Source organism: Misgurnus anguillicaudatus, chromosome 8 (assembly GCF_027580225.2).
Source record: "Misgurnus anguillicaudatus chromosome 8, ASM2758022v2, whole genome shotgun sequence".
NCBI classification, from domain to species: Eukaryota; Metazoa; Chordata; class Actinopteri; order Cypriniformes; family Cobitidae; genus Misgurnus; species Misgurnus anguillicaudatus.
In genome coordinates, this window is record NC_073344.2 from 29,507,280 (window position 1) to 29,525,647 (window position 18,368).

An 18,368-nucleotide genomic window follows, 5' to 3' on the forward strand; every position below is an offset into this window, starting at 1 on the left:
AAAAGTTTTGCATTCAGAAATTGCATATTTCATCACAAAATTGTCGAGCTCTGGCCTTCCATCTCAGTTTCTGATACGACTACATTTAGTTTAATTCAGTACATTTTTTATCAAATTAATTAAACTAAAAAAGTAACTTGCATTACTTTTTTAAAAGTAACTCAAATATTAATGTGTACATTTAAAAAGTAATGCATTACTTTACTTATTACTTAAAAAAAAAATAGTATTACATAATGTGCGTTACTTGTAATGCGTTACCCCCAACTCTAAATATGACATGGCATTGGATTTGGTATCTTACACACCAAACTTAGAAACAGAAAAAAACATATGATGAAAAAATGTACTTACATGCCACCAAAACACTCGTTTACAATAACTCTCTGGAAAAATGTTATACATTTACAATAATTTGCGTGAGATCGTCTTTTGGCAGCGTGAAATCAATACGAAAAAACAAATTGCTCAACCCTGTGCAACAATGTAAACAATCCGTGTTACAACTAAACCCACGTTATTTTTTTCGCGCGCACCCCTACCTCAAAGGTAGACATTGGTACCTTAGAGCAGTGGTTCTCAAACTTTTTCAGCGTGCGGCCCCCTTTGTGTACGGTGCATTCCTTTGCGGCCCCCCCAAAGAAAATTTATGACAAAAGCAGTTCTAAAACTTCACATTTTAAATAAACAAAACATTAAATTATACAAAGTAGTGCTGCCTTATTTTAGGTTTCATTTCACAGAATTCATGATAAATTAATGTATTTTATAAAAATGTCATAAAACTGGGGCCCCCCTGGCACCATCTCACGGCCCCCCTGGGGGCCCCGGACCCCAGTTTGAGAACCACTGCCTTAGAGATACATACTGGGACCTCAAAGGTACACCCCTGTAACAAAATAGTACATATTAGGACCTTTTTTAAAGGTACTGTCCCAGTGACAACTATTGTACCTTGTATTTTCATAACCATCATTTTCTGTGTTTTATTTGCCTTTTTTGGAAGGACATGCAGTATATTCATTGTTACATATATAAACAACTATTTGTTGAATTGAACACAGCATATTGTCTACACTGAGTCTGGTCCATAATACTGTGATGAACCAAATATTTTCTTATCAAGATGTCACGTCATTTTTCTATGATGTTTTTGTGTGTGTTGATTTCTTATATGCAAAACAATACCAAAGCGTAAATGACCTCAGGTAGGGATAGCGTGCGGCAGAAGTCAAGATGTTCCCGGATATTATGGTGATCAAAACCATGAAGTTCCTGCTATAAATGTGGTACTCATAGTTTAATCCTTTACAGACTTTCAGTGGGAAGGACGAATTGCTTACAGTTACACTTTAATCACACAGTTTACTTTAATTTTACTCTTAAATCACATGTAACTCTCAGAAACACTGTTATACCTGCCAAAAACATAAGCCAGGTGTATTTCACTCAAATTCTGCTTAAAAAAAAAACATTACAATCGCATGCATTGTTTTTATGACAAGCATATTCTGATATGAAAATCGTGTTTTATCTTTTGATTTTGGGGTAAAAAGGGCAAGTGAGTTAAAAATGACAAATTCCAATTTTTTTCATCTTTTGAATGTGCAACAGGGATGTTTTGGTTAATAAGCAGAATTATTCATAGATATTAATTTATCTTTTGTTACATTTAATAATTTCTGTTACATTTCTCTGGATGTCTGTTTCTGGCACTAGCAGGTTCAAGTTTTTTCACAACACTTTTAGACATCAGACAGGTTTTGTCTCTCACTTTTATATTGATGGCAATAATGTTGTAAGAGGTTTTTGAGTTTGGACCCTGTGAGAGTCGAGGATGCCGGATTTTATTTAACAGCAGCCTTTATAAGATTGTTTGTAAGTTGACATCCCTTAACCCTTTGGATGCTGTGCATCCTCTGCTTTATTTAAGGGCAATCACTGCTATTGTCTGTATGTATTTATTGTAGTTTTTGTATACATGTTATTATAATTATATTTTTTATTATTTAAAAAGTGTATATACATTAAAACGTATTGCTCAGATTTTTATACAGATGATAATACAGTATGTCTCTGTGTCCGTCACATTTCATTTTGTAACACTTGTGTTTTATATGTGACCCTGGACCACAAAACCAGTCTTACTGTAAGTCACACAAGTATATTTGTAGCAATAGCCAACAATACATTGTTTGGGTCAAAATGATTTATTTTTCTTTTATTATCTAATAATCATGTTTCATGAAGATATTTTGTGAATTTCCTACTGTAAATATATTAAAGCTTATTTTTGGACAACATTAAAATCAATTTTCTCAATATTTTTATTTTTTTGCACTAGATTTTCAATAGTTACAATAGTTGTATCTCAGCCAAATATTGTCCTATCCTAACAAACCATACATCAATTCATACATCAATTTATCTTTTAGATGATGTATAAATGTCAATTTAAAAAAATGTATGACTGGTTTTGTGCTCAAGGGTCAAATATTATCACGATCACCTACACAAATACTTCAAGCACCAGCAACTTGGAAACCTTAAGAAACCAACAAGTGACACTTAAACAATCTTTTAAATCAATTGATAAAATTCCTTGTATAGTTGTGTAACACACAATCTGACACGTTTCTGTAAACTATCACAAAGGTGTTTTGTTTGTCTAATCCAGACACGATGAACCTCTGATCGGCCTTTCTTGTGTCTTAAAATCAGATACACTTGTGGATGGAGAGCGTTGTGTGTTGTCTGTGTATGTTTGTGTATGTGCTCCTTCAGCGGATGTCTGAATACTTTCTAAATTACATTAAATGCTGTTTACACTGAACACAGATGAATGTGATTGCTATAATTAACAGCACAGGTGTTGTGTTTGCATTGTGTGCATTCTGATATAACAAAAGATGTGTGAAAGTATGACATCAGGGCAGATTCAGTCATACTATAATGCACCTGTTCTCCTTGAGAAATAAAGTTTTCAGTTAAAACGAGAAAAATAATACATACAAATGTCACCTACCAAAGCAAGATGTGTCTGATTGGTTCTGTTACACAGAAAAGGATGATTTTGTTTTGCATTATATCTGCATAACATCCAAATATCAAAATGTGATTGTATACCAGTGTGAAAAGTAAGTAACACTTAAGCTAAACTTAAACATTACGGGGCGGTTTCCCGGACACGGATTAGCTTAATCCAGCACTAGGCCTTAGTTTAATTAGGAAATATAACTAGTTTTAACAAATATGCCGTACTAAAAACATTACCTGTGTGTATTTTGAGGCAAAACAAAGGGCCCTGATGTATTTTAACATATGTCAGTGCAAGCTGTTTTCAGTTTGGACAGCTCTTAAAAATGTTTTAGTCTAGGACTAGTCTAATCCCTGTCCGGGAAACCTCCCCTACATTATTTATGTGCATTTGATAAACACTTAGCTTATAAAGAAGTGACTTACAGTGTATTTAATCTACACATTTTTTATATGTCTGTGTTTGTATGGTTTTCAAACCCATGACATTTGTGCTGCTAAAGCATTGCTTTACCTAATGAGCTGCAGAGGCACGAATGTCATTGCATAAGATAACTACATTTAATTTATTTTAAATAAAGACAGCACATGCACACTTTTCCAGAAAAATATTTAAAAATATATTTAACAGTTTTTATCATAAATGTCAATAAATTATTATTATAATTTTTTACAAATGTCAAACATACTGTAGTTTGATGCTTTTCTGAAGTCAATCTGCCATCTGTGAACGCTGATGCGACGGCGCCATCTAGTGGACAGTCAAAGTATACAGTAAAGTATTTTGAAAAGATCGCATGAATGCTCTCTAAATATTTTATTATTCTGCTGTAGATGTTAAATGTTGCTATAAACCTAAGCATTATTTTAGCGGATCTCCTTCATGAAGCTGTATAATAATATTAATAATAATAAACACTATATTGTGCAGTTTATTTTTTTCTTATTTTTCTTCTGGATAACAACTTAAAATATACAACCGAGACAAAACTTTAGATTAAATATATTTTCCTAAAATTAAATGAATGACGAATACTGTTAAATATCTGAAAAGTTAAACTGACACGCGATATCGCATCCTGGCTGACAGAGGGCGTTTTTTGAAACGCCTTTTAGCGCATTTTGTGCCTCTCCGCTTGCCGTAGAGTGATCTACGCGCGGGACTCAAACGCGTATATTCAATAAGAAGTGTTTTGTTTTAGTTCTAGTTAAAATGGGTTAAATCTAGATAACTAGTTTTGATTAAAACTACATGTTTAATGCCGGAAGTTTGCTAATTTTAGGACTTGAAGCGCTTACATTGACAAACAATTTAGAAAAGGACGAATTTAAAGGAGAGTTTCTGCTATGGAAATACAATTACATTTGCGTGTATAAAATAAATGAATTTTCTGACTAAACAACATGGTAAGTGACACATTATTCTAAAAACATGCTTTTCTATTCGTGTGTTTTAGATTTACTTTTATTTGAGTTTATGTTTACATTTTTCAATACTTCAGAGGAGAAGTTTAGCACCCAGTCAGGTGGCTAAAAGGAAGCAAGACGCAGATTCAGAGGATGAGGACTGGGACCCTGACATTGTGAGATTCATTACAGTGTTAAATCAAAATAATTCACACTCGATCTCGTGATTGATCGTTATAAACGTATGATTTACTGTGTTCACTCCTACAGTCATCACAGAAGAAGAGAGATTGTCGTGAGAACTACATCTCACCTTACAGAAAACCACTGACACCACTGAGTAACAGACCTGTGTGTGCTGATGGCAATGAGCATGTGAGTGGATTTATAAACACACAACATGTTTTCATACACTTAGACTTCAAGGTTTGAACTACAATAAAGCAAACCTGCTGAAAACACAGCTAAAACCAACATAAGCTCGTTAGCTGGTCTTCCAGCCTGGTTTTAGCTGGTCTTAACCCTACTGAAAAATCCAGCCAAGACCAGCATAAACTGGTGAGCTGGTGTTGCAGCTGGTCTAGCTGTGTTATGGTCACTTCTTAAGCTGGTTTAGCTGAACTTCGCTTGTCAGGCTAGAAGACCAGCTGACCCACCAGCTTTGCCATGCTGGCAGGACCACATTAAACCAGCTTAGACCAGCATAAACTGACAGCTGTTTTAAGATGGTTCTCCCAGCCTGGCAAAGCTGGTGGGTCAGCTGGTCTTTCAGTAGGAAATAGGCTTGCTTTAAAAGGGTTTTGGCCAATCCCTCTAAAACCAGCCCTGCTACACCAGTGAAACCAGACCGGGAGACCAGCTAAAACCAGCCAACAATCTTAGGCTGGTTTTACATGTTTTTACGAAAGGTAATGGCCATTTCATGTAGATAGTTTAAGAATTCCCAGAATGTGCTATGATCTAGACAATTGATGGCTTAAATGTGACTTTTTTTGATGATAACATAATTCCCAAATTTTCATTTGTGTTTTTTCCAAAGACAAAATAATACGAGTATTAAATGAGATGATGTATGTACTGAATTTGTATTCTGTGTCACCTTTTGTACAGGAAGCCTTCATCCGCAAGATCTTATCAAAGCCGTTCAAGATTCCCATCCCAAATTATACAGGTAGTAGTAGTCACAGAACATTTAATCTGTATTAATATCTAAAAAATGATGATAATATGCTGATCTGTCTCGTGTATGTTCTGATCAGGCTCATTGGGTCTGAGGGCTCTTGGACTGAAACGGGCCGGTGTGAGGAAATCCTTGCATGACCCTTTTGAAGATGGAGCTCTGGTTCTGTACGAGCCGCCTGTTGTGAGCGCTCATGACCTCATCAAAGCAGACAAGTTTGTGTCATACCATTACCATATCATTTATGTTTATCCAAATGAGAGAGTCGCATGCCCACTTTATAATGACAACTTTTTTATGCAGGGATAAGCTGCCAGTGCATGTGGTTGTAGATCCAGTGCTCTGTAAAGTGCTTCGACCCCATCAAAGAGAGGTACTGTATTGTTACATATGAGAAATCAGATGTTTTTTGGGATTAAAAGTGCATAATTGTAATGTCCCGTATTTTTTGTGTTTTATAGGGTGTGAAGTTCCTGTGGGACTGTGTGACGGGAAGACGTATTCCAAACTCATACGGCTGTATAATGGCAGATGAGATGGGGCTGGGGAAGACGCTGCAGTGCATCACTCTTATGTGGACGTTACTGAAACAGAGTCCTGATTTCAAACCTGAGATCGATAAGGCCATCGTGGTGTCTCCGTCCAGTCTGGTGCGCAACTGGTACAACGAAGTGGGCAAGTGGCTCGGAGGTCGCGTGCAGCCTGTCGCCATCGACGGCGGGTCCAAAGAGGAAATAGACCGCAAACTTGGTATTAATCCTTATAGTAAATCAGTAGACTAATCAAGCGGACAACATTGGGCTATTTCGAAAGTGTGTTTCCTGGTTAACCTGGGTTCTGGCTAGAGAGGATACAGCTATGGCCAAATCTCGTGAAATGTTGGGTATAGGGTTAGGTTTGTGGAAGAAAACAGCGTTCATCCTTAGGGCTGTCACAATGATTAAATAATCGTCTCATTGCGATTGTTTGACCTGATTGTGATGATTTCAGATCACCGCAATGATTGCACATCTCTCTAAAAACCACAAGGGGGAGCTGCAGCGCCTGTATAAACGAGACCATCTCCGATTACTTTTAAATATGTGTATTAAAACTTACTGCCAGATAAACCTTGCAAAAGATTTAATTTAAATAATCACAACAATGTGTGAAAATTATTTCATGAACAAACAAAAAATGTATGAGAATTAAATGTCAAAGCAATAAAAAAGACAACTAATCATCAAAGTCCTAAAACAGGCAATTAATCGTCATAACCGTCGCAATTTATTAGACAAATATCCGTCAGCCAAAATTCGTAATCGTGACAGCCCTACTCATCCTGTATCCCTTCTAGCCACAAATAGGTAATTAAAGGTGCATTGTGTAACTTTTATAAGGATCTTTTGACAGAAATGCAATATATACCACTAATAATATAGTTATATTATAAGGACCTTACAAAATGAACTGCATTATTTTTATTACCTAAAAATTACCCGTTTTTATCTACATACACTGCGAGTCCCTTTACATGGAAGTGGCTGTCATGTTTCTACAGTAGCCCTAAATGGACAAACTGTTTTATAGAGCGTATTTTGTCACCATGTTCTCTCAGACAATGACATGTTTGTCCTGTAGCTTCTCTATGCGTTTCGAAAGGGAGGGGTGAGCTGTGGACTGAGCCATTGGTTGTAATTCACAATCTCACCTCTCTAGATGCCACTAAAAATCTACCTTTAAAGGTGCAGTGTGTAATTTTTAAAAGGATCTCTTGACAGAAATGCAAAATAATATACAAAACTATATTATCAGGGGTGTATAAAGACCTTTTTATAATGACCCGTTATGTTTTTATTACCTTAGAATGAGACCTTATTATCTACATACACAGAGGGTCCCCTTACGTGGAAGTCGCCATTTTGTGCCGCCTTGTTTCTACAGAAGCCCTTAACGGACAACCCTTTTGTTTTGCTTAGTTGTCTCCGTCAATGACATGTTTTTCCGGTGGCGGTTACCGTAGCTTCTCTATGCGTTTCAAAAGCGAGGGGACCGAGCCATTGGTTGCAATTTGCAACAGCACCACTAGATGCCGCTAAAATGTACACACTGCACCTTTAATTCGTGAAATGATATAATCAATTGATTTATATTATTTGTAAATACAGTAAATGAGTTTCTGTGATTTTCTGAATTTTTAGTGCATTGTATTTATGTGCAGATTTACTTCTGGTAGATATCCTCATTAATAATATTGCACGTTTTTGTTTCAGTAAACTTCATTTCCCAGCAGGGATTGAGGGTTCCGACTCCAATCCTGATCATATCCTATGAAACTTTCCGGCTGCATGCTGAGGTCCTGCACAGAGGCAAAGTTGGACTGGTTATTTGTGATGAGGTACGATATTAAAAAAAAAACAATAAAAGAGTTTTTAAATTGACATTTCAAAAGGCTAGAAAAATTGAAAAAGAATCAAATGTTTAATCTTTTAATCTTTAAAGGTGCATTGTTTAACTTTTAGGAGGATCTCTTGAAAGAAATGCAATATAATATACATAACTATTATGAAATGTTTTATCTACATACACCATGCAAGTCGCCTTCATGTTTCTACAGCTCCACTTTTTTGGAAAATATGCTCATTTTCCAGCTCCCTTAGAGTTAAACATTTGATTTTTATCATTTTGGAATCCTTTCAGCCGATCTCCGGGTCTGGCGCTAACACTTTTAGCATAGCTTAGCATAATCCAATGAATCTGATTAGACCAGCATCGCGGCAAAAATAACCAAAGAGTTTTGATATTTTTCCTATTTAAAGGTGACATAGAATGATTGAACGGGGTATTTATCCTTGTTCTGTGATGTGACATGTAGACAAAATTTTTTTTGTTTGGGTCTGTAATTCCTTAGAAGCTTCCTAAAAACCTCTCTTAGATAGCTCTGTTACGGTGGGGTATTTTAAACAAGTGGTTTTGCACCTATTTGGCTCCCCCTACTGGCTTAACTTTCAATCTCATTACTGATTGGCTGACTTTGCTGCCACTCAAAAAATTTAGCCAATTATTTTAAAGTGGATGGGCAGTTAGATGCCTATGATGTCATAAGCATCAGTTTTTCAGATTAGGCTGTTTTCTGGCTGACATTTCTAAAAGAGGAATTTCTATGAGACTGAGATGTTTAGCATGTTTAGCACTTTTTGTATGTTTGTGAATGTGAATGTGAACTACCATTATTCAACAAAGACAAGGTAAAAATTGTTTTTCATTCTCTGTCCCCTTTAAAACTTGATTCTGTAGTTACATTGTGTACTAAGACTGACGGAAAATTAAAAGTTGTGATTTTCTTGGCTGATATGACTGAACTATACTCTCATTCTGGCGTAATAATCAAAGACTTTGCTAATGTAACATGGCTGCAGCAGGCGTAGTGATTACACACACAGTGCCCAAAAATAGTGCTCTGCTTGAAAAGTTACAAAGGGGACTATTTTCAGGCGCTGTGTAATATCGTTGCGTGACTGAGCTGTTGGTTGCAATTCACAATCTTACCACTAGATGCCACTAAAAACCCACACTTTTAATTAAAAAAAAAAACTATCCAGTGATGAAAAACGATTGAAGTCGAATGTTTTTTTTAGTCAAAGGAACCATTTACTTTGTATTTCCATTCATGTCTCGTATGACAGTATCTGTGTTATTTGTTTAGGGTCACAGACTAAAGAACTCAGATAATCAGACTTATCAAGCTCTGAACTCTATGAACGCTCAGAGGAGGGTGCTGATATCTGGGACTCCCATCCAGAATGATTTACTGGAGTATTTCAGCCTGGTGCACTTTGTCAATTCTGGTATCTTGGGTAAGACACTTGTTCAAGCCGTTTAAATCGATCCGTGTTTGAAATATTTGCTGGAAACTCTTAGTCTGTCCCATTCTCAGGCACGGCTCAGGAGTTTAAGAAGCGCTTTGAGATTCCCATCCTGAAGGGTCGTGATGCGGATGCCAGTGATAAAGACAGAGCCGCTGGAGAGGAGAAACTCAAGGAACTCATCGGCATTGTTAACAGGTGAACCAGACGCTTTGGAGTTGGAAAGATGAAATGTGGGTGTTCTGTTGTTGTCGTCTTTATTGAAATGTGTTTGCTTTTCAGATGTTTGATTAGAAGAACCTCAGATATTCTTTCGAAGTATCTGCCTGTGAAGATTGAACAGGTCGTCTGTTGCCGGTAAGTGACGCTCACTTCTGTCTCTGTTCGTTTTTTTTTTTTTTTTTTTTAGTTTTAATTGGTTGTTTGTTTCTGTTTCAGTTTAACTCCTTTGCAGAAAGAGCTGTACAAGTTATTCCTGAAACAGGCTAAACCTGTAGAGAGTCTGCAGACGGGCAAGATCAGCGTATCTTCTCTGTCCTCCATCACATCACTTAAGAAGCTCTGTAACCGTAAGTGTAGACATCTTGATTTGGATTTACACTACAGGTCTTGATACCCAATATCCCGCTTACATCATCTTTTAAAAGCGACTCGTATCTGATTTTTGCATTTTTGGCCAAACAATTCAAGGTGGCCATACTGACCGGAACATCTAAACCACAGAGGAAGTAAAGTGTCGCAAAAATGATTATACGGTATTTAAATAATAGATCGATTACACTGCTTTATTTCTGTAGCAAGACATGAAACTTCAGCATTACTCCACGCGGAGCCGTCGTCCTCCATTGTGCTGCTAAGAAAAGTCATGTGATCGCAGGTAGCATCCACCTGTGACATACGACACGTCTTAATACGTGAATATCCAATCTGTACGCTTATAATGCGGAGACGAGTGCATGTCTAAGATTGAATACACATATAAATGAATCTGGCGAGATTGCCAATACACAATAGTATTGGGGGCGGGGCAATACTTTACTCATTTATTTATTTGTTAATTTTTACTCAGTTTTGCGAGTCAAGGGAGAATCCGAGTCATGCACATTACAAGTTCAGGTGCTAGGAGGAGTCCATGCCATGCATTTACGTCAAAGACGCGCGCATTAACGGCGCATTCACACGAGGCGTAACGCTTAACGGAAGGCTTGTCTGAAGCGTGGCCAACAGCCAATCACAGTGGCCCCTACACATGCTCCATTCGTCCATAAACGTAATTGGCTCGCTCTGTCTAGGTTGTTTGCATAAGGCGATCTGATTGGCTGACACACGCGTTGCCGCTTGAAAAGTTGAGAAATGTTCAACTTCTGCCACGAGCAACGGCACTGACGCGGCGCCGACGGATTCACAATTCAGCTCGGCAATGCATGATGTCACCCATTGAAAGTGAATGGGAAGCGTTAACGCTGACGCCCCGTGTGAATGCGCCATAAGTCAAGGTGCATGTGAGAAGTGAAGCCCACAAACTATCTTATGCAAGGAAAAGCACGCAATTCGCACGTTAATGAGAAACTACGTTGATAATAATAACTATCGGCAACTATCATCATGAAAGCCCGCTGTCGGCCATATGCTTGACGATCGTCGATACACGATGCTATCATCTATCGGCACAACCCTACTGTGCACTTTTTTCCGCTTACATGTACGTGGGTCATTTCCGATCCATCCCACGTGAGTAAAAATTTGTAATTGAGTCACTTCAAGCATGCAGTGTAAATAGGGCTTGGGCGCCGCGTTGCATTCTGGGACGTCGCGGCCATGTTGGTGGCCTCGCGAATGTAAACATACAGCAGGTTGAACGAGGAGAAGCGGCGGAGTTGGGAGAATTAAAAGAAAGAAAAAACATGTTAAAATCCGGAAAAGGATGTGGAATTTACTGGGATACGTTAAACAGGGAAGCAGGGACCGGTATGTGGACAAAATCGGAACCATTAACGGTTAGGATCCATATGAAAAAAAGAGTAAATAAAGACCCTTTTAAGATAACAGCGTGGTTGTTGTGAGAGCACGATTTCACGCCAATCTGTAAGCAAAGTCACGTATGACCTAGCTTCACAGTAGCTTAGTTAATGCAGCAGTTTTTGCTGTCAGCAGAGGGATAGCAACAGAAAGATGAATGTTGAAATTTTCCCGTATTTTGGGCGAGTAAACCGGGACAGTTCCCTTATGTTCAATGTTGACTTAAGCTATATAAATTAATATTCAGATGTTATACTTCACTGTCGTATATATAAATGTCATTTATATGTCATGTATACACATTACTGAGGGGTTGAGGTTAATGTTTGGTTTCCGATATTGAATAAAACATAATGAAGTTTTCTGTAATCTGTCATTTTTAATGTAAATTACTTTTAATGTGTTACTTTATTATTAATACAGCAACGGTTTACCATGGTTGAAAAAATAACGACAAATTAATTAAATTAAGACACACAATTGAGAGAAAGTATGTCTATAAACAGAGCGCAGCATGGAGCGCAGCAGTAAAGGAGGCAACCAACATGGCCGCCACGACAAGTAATGACGTCACGACGCCCAAGCCCTATTTGGCCTTATTGATGCCTTAATGTTTGTCTCGCTGTGATTTATTAAATTATGTCTGTTTGGTCTTTCTGTCAGATCCTGCATTGATTTATGAGAAGTGTTTGGCAGGAGAAGAAGGATTTGATGGTGCTTTAGATCTCTTCCCTCAGAATTATTCAACTAAAGCTGTCGAGCCACAACTCTCAGGTAAAGTCTGATTTATGTGTCGATGTCATGAATTCACTTTAATTAAACGCTCTTATTTTATGGCTCACACTTTTGCCACATAAAAATACATTCATGTCCTCCCTTGATTTGGGTTATTTCATGGAAATTCTTAATCAAAAAATGATGCGTGCTTATAAAATTCAACACATAATACTGATTAAATACTTTCCATTGCAAACGACAAATGATAAACCAGAAGACGTTCTTTATTCCTATGGAGAGTCGTACAAGGGCTGCATGGGTTTGCGGATTTTTCGGATCCAATACGAGCTTTGGATGCGTAAAAGTTTTTTTAAATACCTAAATTAAATATTTTGGTGTATTCTATTTAAAACAATGGGTCTTATTCACTAATAATTGCGCAAGTTTTCCGTATTTACAAACGCATTTAAACTTTTCGCCTAATTCACAAGATGTGCATATGCACATGTGTATGTATTTGTTCTTATACTTGTTCTTACATTAGTAAATTTGGAGTGTTCTACATGAGCGACCGCATGCACGATTTTGGCAATTTGCATAAAACACGCCCAAACCAGCTCCATATAAGGGCTTTCCGCAGTGCTTGTCCATAGAAAGTTGTAGAGCAGCTTGTCACTGAAGCAAAAGAGCTTGAAAAGAAATCCATAATCGTCTTTATTATTGGTAATATTATGTTTAGCTTTGCATTTTTAATTTGGGAGGGGATGCTGTTGGTGGAGGAAGTCAGATGCGCTGTTTATCCACCTGAAAAACAGGTATCGGTAAAAATAATTATATGTGATACAGTGATAACAAAGACTTAATATGACTTTACCAGAGACGCGCAACTGTCTTTAAAATAAAACAGATGGGAGATCAAGTGATTACATGTATATTTGGCATTAAGCAGATGCTTACATATAGAGATTTAAAAATGTGAGGAGGCAAAGTGTGAAGATTTGTCATTCATTTACATTCATCTTCTTTATATGTGTAGAAAAAATAATATAGTGTATATAATAATGTGTGTGTATATATATATATATATATATATATATATATATATATATATATATATATATATATATATATATATATATATATATATATATATATATTAGTAATATTAATATAGAAAATATTACAATAGAAAATACAATAATGTTAATATTATATATAGTTTTTTATTATAGTATACGCGATTATTGTGTACATTTGGTATTTATTTTGAATTTTTTTGTACATTTAGAAGACATTTTGGTACAAAAGTTTTTGTTGAATCGTGAGTTGTTAGTCAAAATGTCCGCACGCACATTTCATGCATAACTATTTATTAAAAAAGACCCACTGTGCGCGAGGTGAAAATGATCAATCATTTAACTTTATAAGTAACACTTGAATCCTTTAAAAATGATCGATTACTGGTAAGTAATAAAATATTAATTCACTATTAATGTTAAAAAATATATTTCATATGTTTTCTTTAAAAATAGTCCGTTATTCATTTGCAATCATTTATTTTTTTCACTATCGTGAATATTTGTAGAAGGAAGGCTATTGCGGTGTTTGACTGGAATGAGCGTCTCTTCCATGTCGGCACGGATTTACGGTCAAACTAAAAGTTCATTACGACGAGGGGTTGAATTCAGACAGTCGTGTCCTATTGTCATGTGCAATGGAAATGCGGCATAAGTGGCCAGAGGTCAAGAAGTACAACATAGCGTGAATCGCAGTGTCTCCAGAAAAACAAAATTATGCGATCACATGATCATTCAACGCATAATCAGCCAAAGTCCGCATAATTTTGCAGGGCCGCATTTTTTTCTAATACGTCGCACTTTCGCAGGATAAATTGCAGATTTCCGTGCGTAAAATATGCGGGGCTTGCAAAGCAAAAAGGTGAAAAATGTTGCATTTACTTCACACAAGCACGCAGTCATGTCCCCTGTTACCATTGGAACCTAATGAAGTGACAATTTGTGCAAACTCCCGCGGTTTGTGCAAGTTCCCAGCGGTTTTTGCGAGTTCCCACGGTATTTGCATGTTCCCGCAATTACATTGCATAAAATTGCATAAATATCCCGCATATTCCATCGCATTTTTTAAGAAAACGTGCAGCAAGATCAAGGATTTTTGCCTGCAACAATCACAAAAAAACTGTGTTTTCCCGGAAGAACTGGAATGAATTCATAGGACTTCACCCATAATTTATGCAGTAACCAACACAATACTACAAATAAATGAACAGCACAATTCATTATAGAGTCTTTTTATGTTTTTTTTTTTTTTTTTTTTTTTTGCATTATTGGCAATCATTAATTTAAGACGCTGTGTTTAATAAGCAGTGTGTTATTTCAGGAAAGATGTTGGTACTGGACTATATTCTGGCAATGACCAGGAGTACATCAAGTGATAAAGTGGTTCTGGTCTCTAACTACACGCAGACTTTAGATCTGTTTGAGAAACTGTGTCGAACCCGGAGGTAAACCATTTAAGGTTTTATCTGCTATGTATTGTGGTGTAATGTTGGTTATTGTGTAAATTAAAATCGTTTTTTATTAATAGATACCTTTATGTTAGACTGGATGGGACGATGTCCATCAAGAAGCGAGCCAAGATAGTGGAGAGATTCAACAGCCCCTCTGTAAGTAGAAGTATGCTTTTATTTGTGCAAGTTATGTTACATGCTTTAATGTCTCTCTCTCTTTTACAGAATCCAGAGTTTATATTCATGCTCAGCAGTAAGGCGGGAGGCTGTGGGCTTAATCTGATTGGTGCAAATCGTTTGGTGATGTTTGACCCCGACTGGAATCCAGCCAATGATGAACAAGCGATGGCCAGGGTGTGGCGAGATGGACAGAAGAAAACCTGCTACATCTACAGACTGTTATCGGTGAGTTTATGTCCATCACAGACTGCTCATTATTTGTTAAGAGTATTCACTGTAGATGGTCTTTAATTGTATTTCTTTAGACGGGGACCATAGAGGAGAAGATCTTGCAGAGGCAGGCTCATAAGAAAGCTTTGAGTAGCTGTGTGGTAGATGAGGAACAGGACGTGGAAAGACATTTCTCTCTCGGAGAGCTACGGGAACTCTTCTCGCTCAACGAGGACACGGTCAGCGACACACACGACAGGTAACGTCAACCATTATTTCTTTACAGCTGTTATAGATTGGATAGTTCAGAGTTTTACATTTCAGTGTTTTATCTCTACAAATAAAATGTTCTGGTCAGGTTTCGTTGTAGGCGCTGTGTGAACGGACGACAGGTGCGCTCTCCACCTGATGATTCGGACTGTACCAGCGATCTGTCCAACTGGCAGCACTGTGCAGATAAGAGAGGACTGAGAGATCCTGTACTTCAGGCATCGTGGGACGCTGCCGTCTCCTTCGTCTTTCACCAACGCTCACACGAGGATCAGCGAGGAGTCATCTGAGCGTCATGGATCCGCAGATCTGATCATACTGTACATACTGAACAATAAGAGGATCTTCTGAAATATAAATGTGAGGTGTAACTGTAGAAGTTGTAGTACGCTGACCTTAAGATGTTATTGCTTTATTTATTTTGTAAAAGTTACAAATTCAATATTACTATCATTGTCATTAAAAGTGTACACTGTGTTTATGCTGGTAATTTATGTGAAATCGCGCTTTTTTAAAATCATTCTTGTGTTAGAAAGGACATTTGGAAATGTTATAGCTCTGGTAAAAAAAATTTTAGATGGAAATGATACACTCATTTTCAAAGGCTCGTGTCATTTAAAAACATGGTTTTGTTAACGTTTAACAGCATTGAAAAAGAAATAAAAGGTTGATTTTCGCTGTTAGATACAGAAGGACAGTTTCCAGCTTTAGCATCAACCCAGACAGTAGATGACTCCGTGCCGGAGGTGCCAACCTCGATTGATGTTTGTGGTATGCACAGAAAACCTGGTAACAATTCACACCAAGGTTCAATTTGTAGTTCGGTGTACGTTAAGCCCATACTGCAGAATAAATCCTGACAGGCCCAGCTAAAATAAATGCACTAAAACACTTAAGTAATTACATTTACTAACATCTAAGTGTGGTCAACTGTGCTATTTTGAGACACCATTTAAGAGACACACTAAAAGTTAATTTAAGTAAACTTGTATTTGCATGATAGTTGTGTCAAGTGCCCTGAAGTAGAACTATACTTTTAATAAGTATATTTGTACAATTTCAAAGTTACACTATTACACAAAAAATAACGACTTGCTGGTATTCAAGTATATTTTGGTTTGGACATAGAATGAAAATCTGACTTCCATGTTTAAGTGCTATAATTGGGTCCCCGGTGCTTCTCGACCTAAAAAAAATGTGAAAAAGATCAACCCAGTAACTTAGTTTTGGTAAACCAATCTCTGCAAGCATGTGAAAATAATAGGTAATTGAAATTTGGCTCCCCTTGTGATGTCAGAAAGGGATAATACCGCCCCTTAATCTGTACTATCCAACCACAGAGAGAGCAGCTCATTTGCATTTTAAAGGACACACCCAAAAACTGCACATTTTTGCTCGCACCTACAGAGTGGCAATTTTAAACCCTAATATAATAAATTATCTGTGGGGTATTTTGAGCTAAAACTTTACATACATACTCTGGGGACACCAAAGTTTTTTGCATTTTTTTTAAAGTCTTGCGAAATGTCCCTTTTAAGTATACTTACCTTTTACCCTGGGGGTGATTGATTAGGACCCTTGTGTTAACCTGAAAGATGTTCATCCCAGACAGCAATAGATTCTGGGGTGGATCCACACCAGGGGCCTCATTTATAAAAGTGCGACGTAGGAACTGTCCTACATTTCATCTAAGACCAATTCTGAAATGATCGTAAGTGTGATTCAGAGAAAAGGAGCTTACGCACAAAAAAACGTGCGTACGCCTCTTTTCCAGATGTGCGGTTTATAAATCACAAATGATCTTAAAATTGTGCGCAGCTGAATGCTCTTAGAACTCCGCCTTGTAAACGCCCCTAATTTAATTCATTAGCATATAAATATTACATTTTCAAAGGCCAAATTCTCTGACTGCTACAATGGCAAGTGGTACGAAAACATATTTTTTGTCGTTTGCTTAAGTTTTTAATATTTCTAAATTCTAACATGGAAACTTTATTGACATCACTCAAGTTAAGGCGATTATTAGTGGATCTTTCAATTCACGGGTTTCATTTAAATATAGTTTACACGTAGTAAACGTAATATTTGTGTCTTTAAAGTTTTGTTTCAGTTTGCCATGCCTCCTGGGCGGCGGTGTTAAAATAAGATATTTTCGGCTTTAAAATTCAAAGATCGTATCTTAAACTGTCGGAATATATTCCATATGGATTAATTTGGATTTACAGATGTTTAACATTAAAATCGATGCATGGGAATAATTTATATTAATTCTTGAAATACCCATCACTCTTAAATGTCGCATGTATTGTAGGATACATCGAGGCTTCACAATTTAGTTCCTTTCACCTCGTTTTAATCATTAAATTCCTACATAGGCCTACATTTTAAAATATCAAAATAGGCCAACATATTTTGTTTTAAAATATATTCTAAAACCTGGTAAAATTATTTTGGAGTAGTATGCCTTTCCTTCTTGTTCATTTTCTGTGGGCATCATTGTTGCATGTTTTTAGGTTTCTATTCTGAATAAACAAACAGCGCAGTTTACATGCTTCGTCCTTGTTGCATTAGTTCATTAAGATCATTGTAAACAGATTTCTGTAATTCAAACAACTCTGAATTGTAGTTGAGAACGTCACGGCGCACTACTAAAACATTGTCGGTAATGTGTCGGTCGGGCCGGGCTCGGACACAACGTGCAGGAGCTTCGGTTATGGTTTTTTGTGCCCGATCTAAGCTCTAATACAGATGATGTTGACGGACGCTGTAAAAGTTTCGAATATTTATTAGTTTTTATCAAACATATTCAACACTTTTTTTACATTAGCCAGGGGATGAAAGAGAAAAAGAATTAAATAAAAACATGGAAATGCTGACATACATTAATACATTTAGCAGCTAGTTTATCAGATTATTAATAGATTTTAGGTAGCCTATTGATTAACTTCTAATAAAAAAATACGGAATAATGGTTTAT

The 18,368-nt window shown here is 36.9% G+C and overlaps 1 protein-coding gene across 2 annotated transcripts; it reads left to right on the plus strand.

Annotated features, from left to right (window-relative positions):
* The first annotated feature begins 4,176 nt into the window (after window positions 1-4,176).
* On the plus strand, window positions 4,177-15,892 carry rad54l (RAD54 like). 2 transcript variants are annotated; one of them, XM_073870682.1, is made up of 18 exons: window positions 4,177-4,443; window positions 4,539-4,619; window positions 4,714-4,818; window positions 5,554-5,614; window positions 5,703-5,838; window positions 5,927-5,996; window positions 6,085-6,373; window positions 7,876-8,000; window positions 9,309-9,459; window positions 9,540-9,666; window positions 9,751-9,825; window positions 9,907-10,037; window positions 12,151-12,266; window positions 14,607-14,725; window positions 14,809-14,887; window positions 14,957-15,136; window positions 15,217-15,380; window positions 15,480-15,892. In XM_073870682.1, the coding sequence occupies exons 1-18, from the start codon at window positions 4,441-4,443 to the stop codon at window positions 15,679-15,681; spliced, it is 2,214 nt and encodes a 737-aa protein (XP_073726783.1). In that variant the 5' UTR covers window positions 4,177-4,440; the 3' UTR covers window positions 15,682-15,892. The 2 variants fall into 2 exon arrangements, with proteins under 2 accessions (XP_073726783.1, XP_055070091.1); XM_055214116.2 differs by having other exon boundaries at window positions 4,178-4,443; window positions 12,151-12,261; window positions 14,602-14,725.
* The last annotated feature ends 2,476 nt before the right edge of the window (window positions 15,893-18,368 follow it).

What these genes read in the sequence shown, in the direction of transcription:
- rad54l (XM_073870682.1), top strand. An exon ending in GACCTCATCAAAGCAGACAA is followed by an intron (nt 5,839 to 5,926) that starts GTTTGTGTCATA and finishes TTTTTTATGCAG; the next exon opens with GGATAAGCTGCCAGTGCATG. An exon ending in CTCATCGGCATTGTTAACAG is followed by an intron (nt 9,667 to 9,750) that starts GTGAACCAGACG and finishes TTTGCTTTTCAG; the next exon opens with ATGTTTGATTAGAAGAACCT.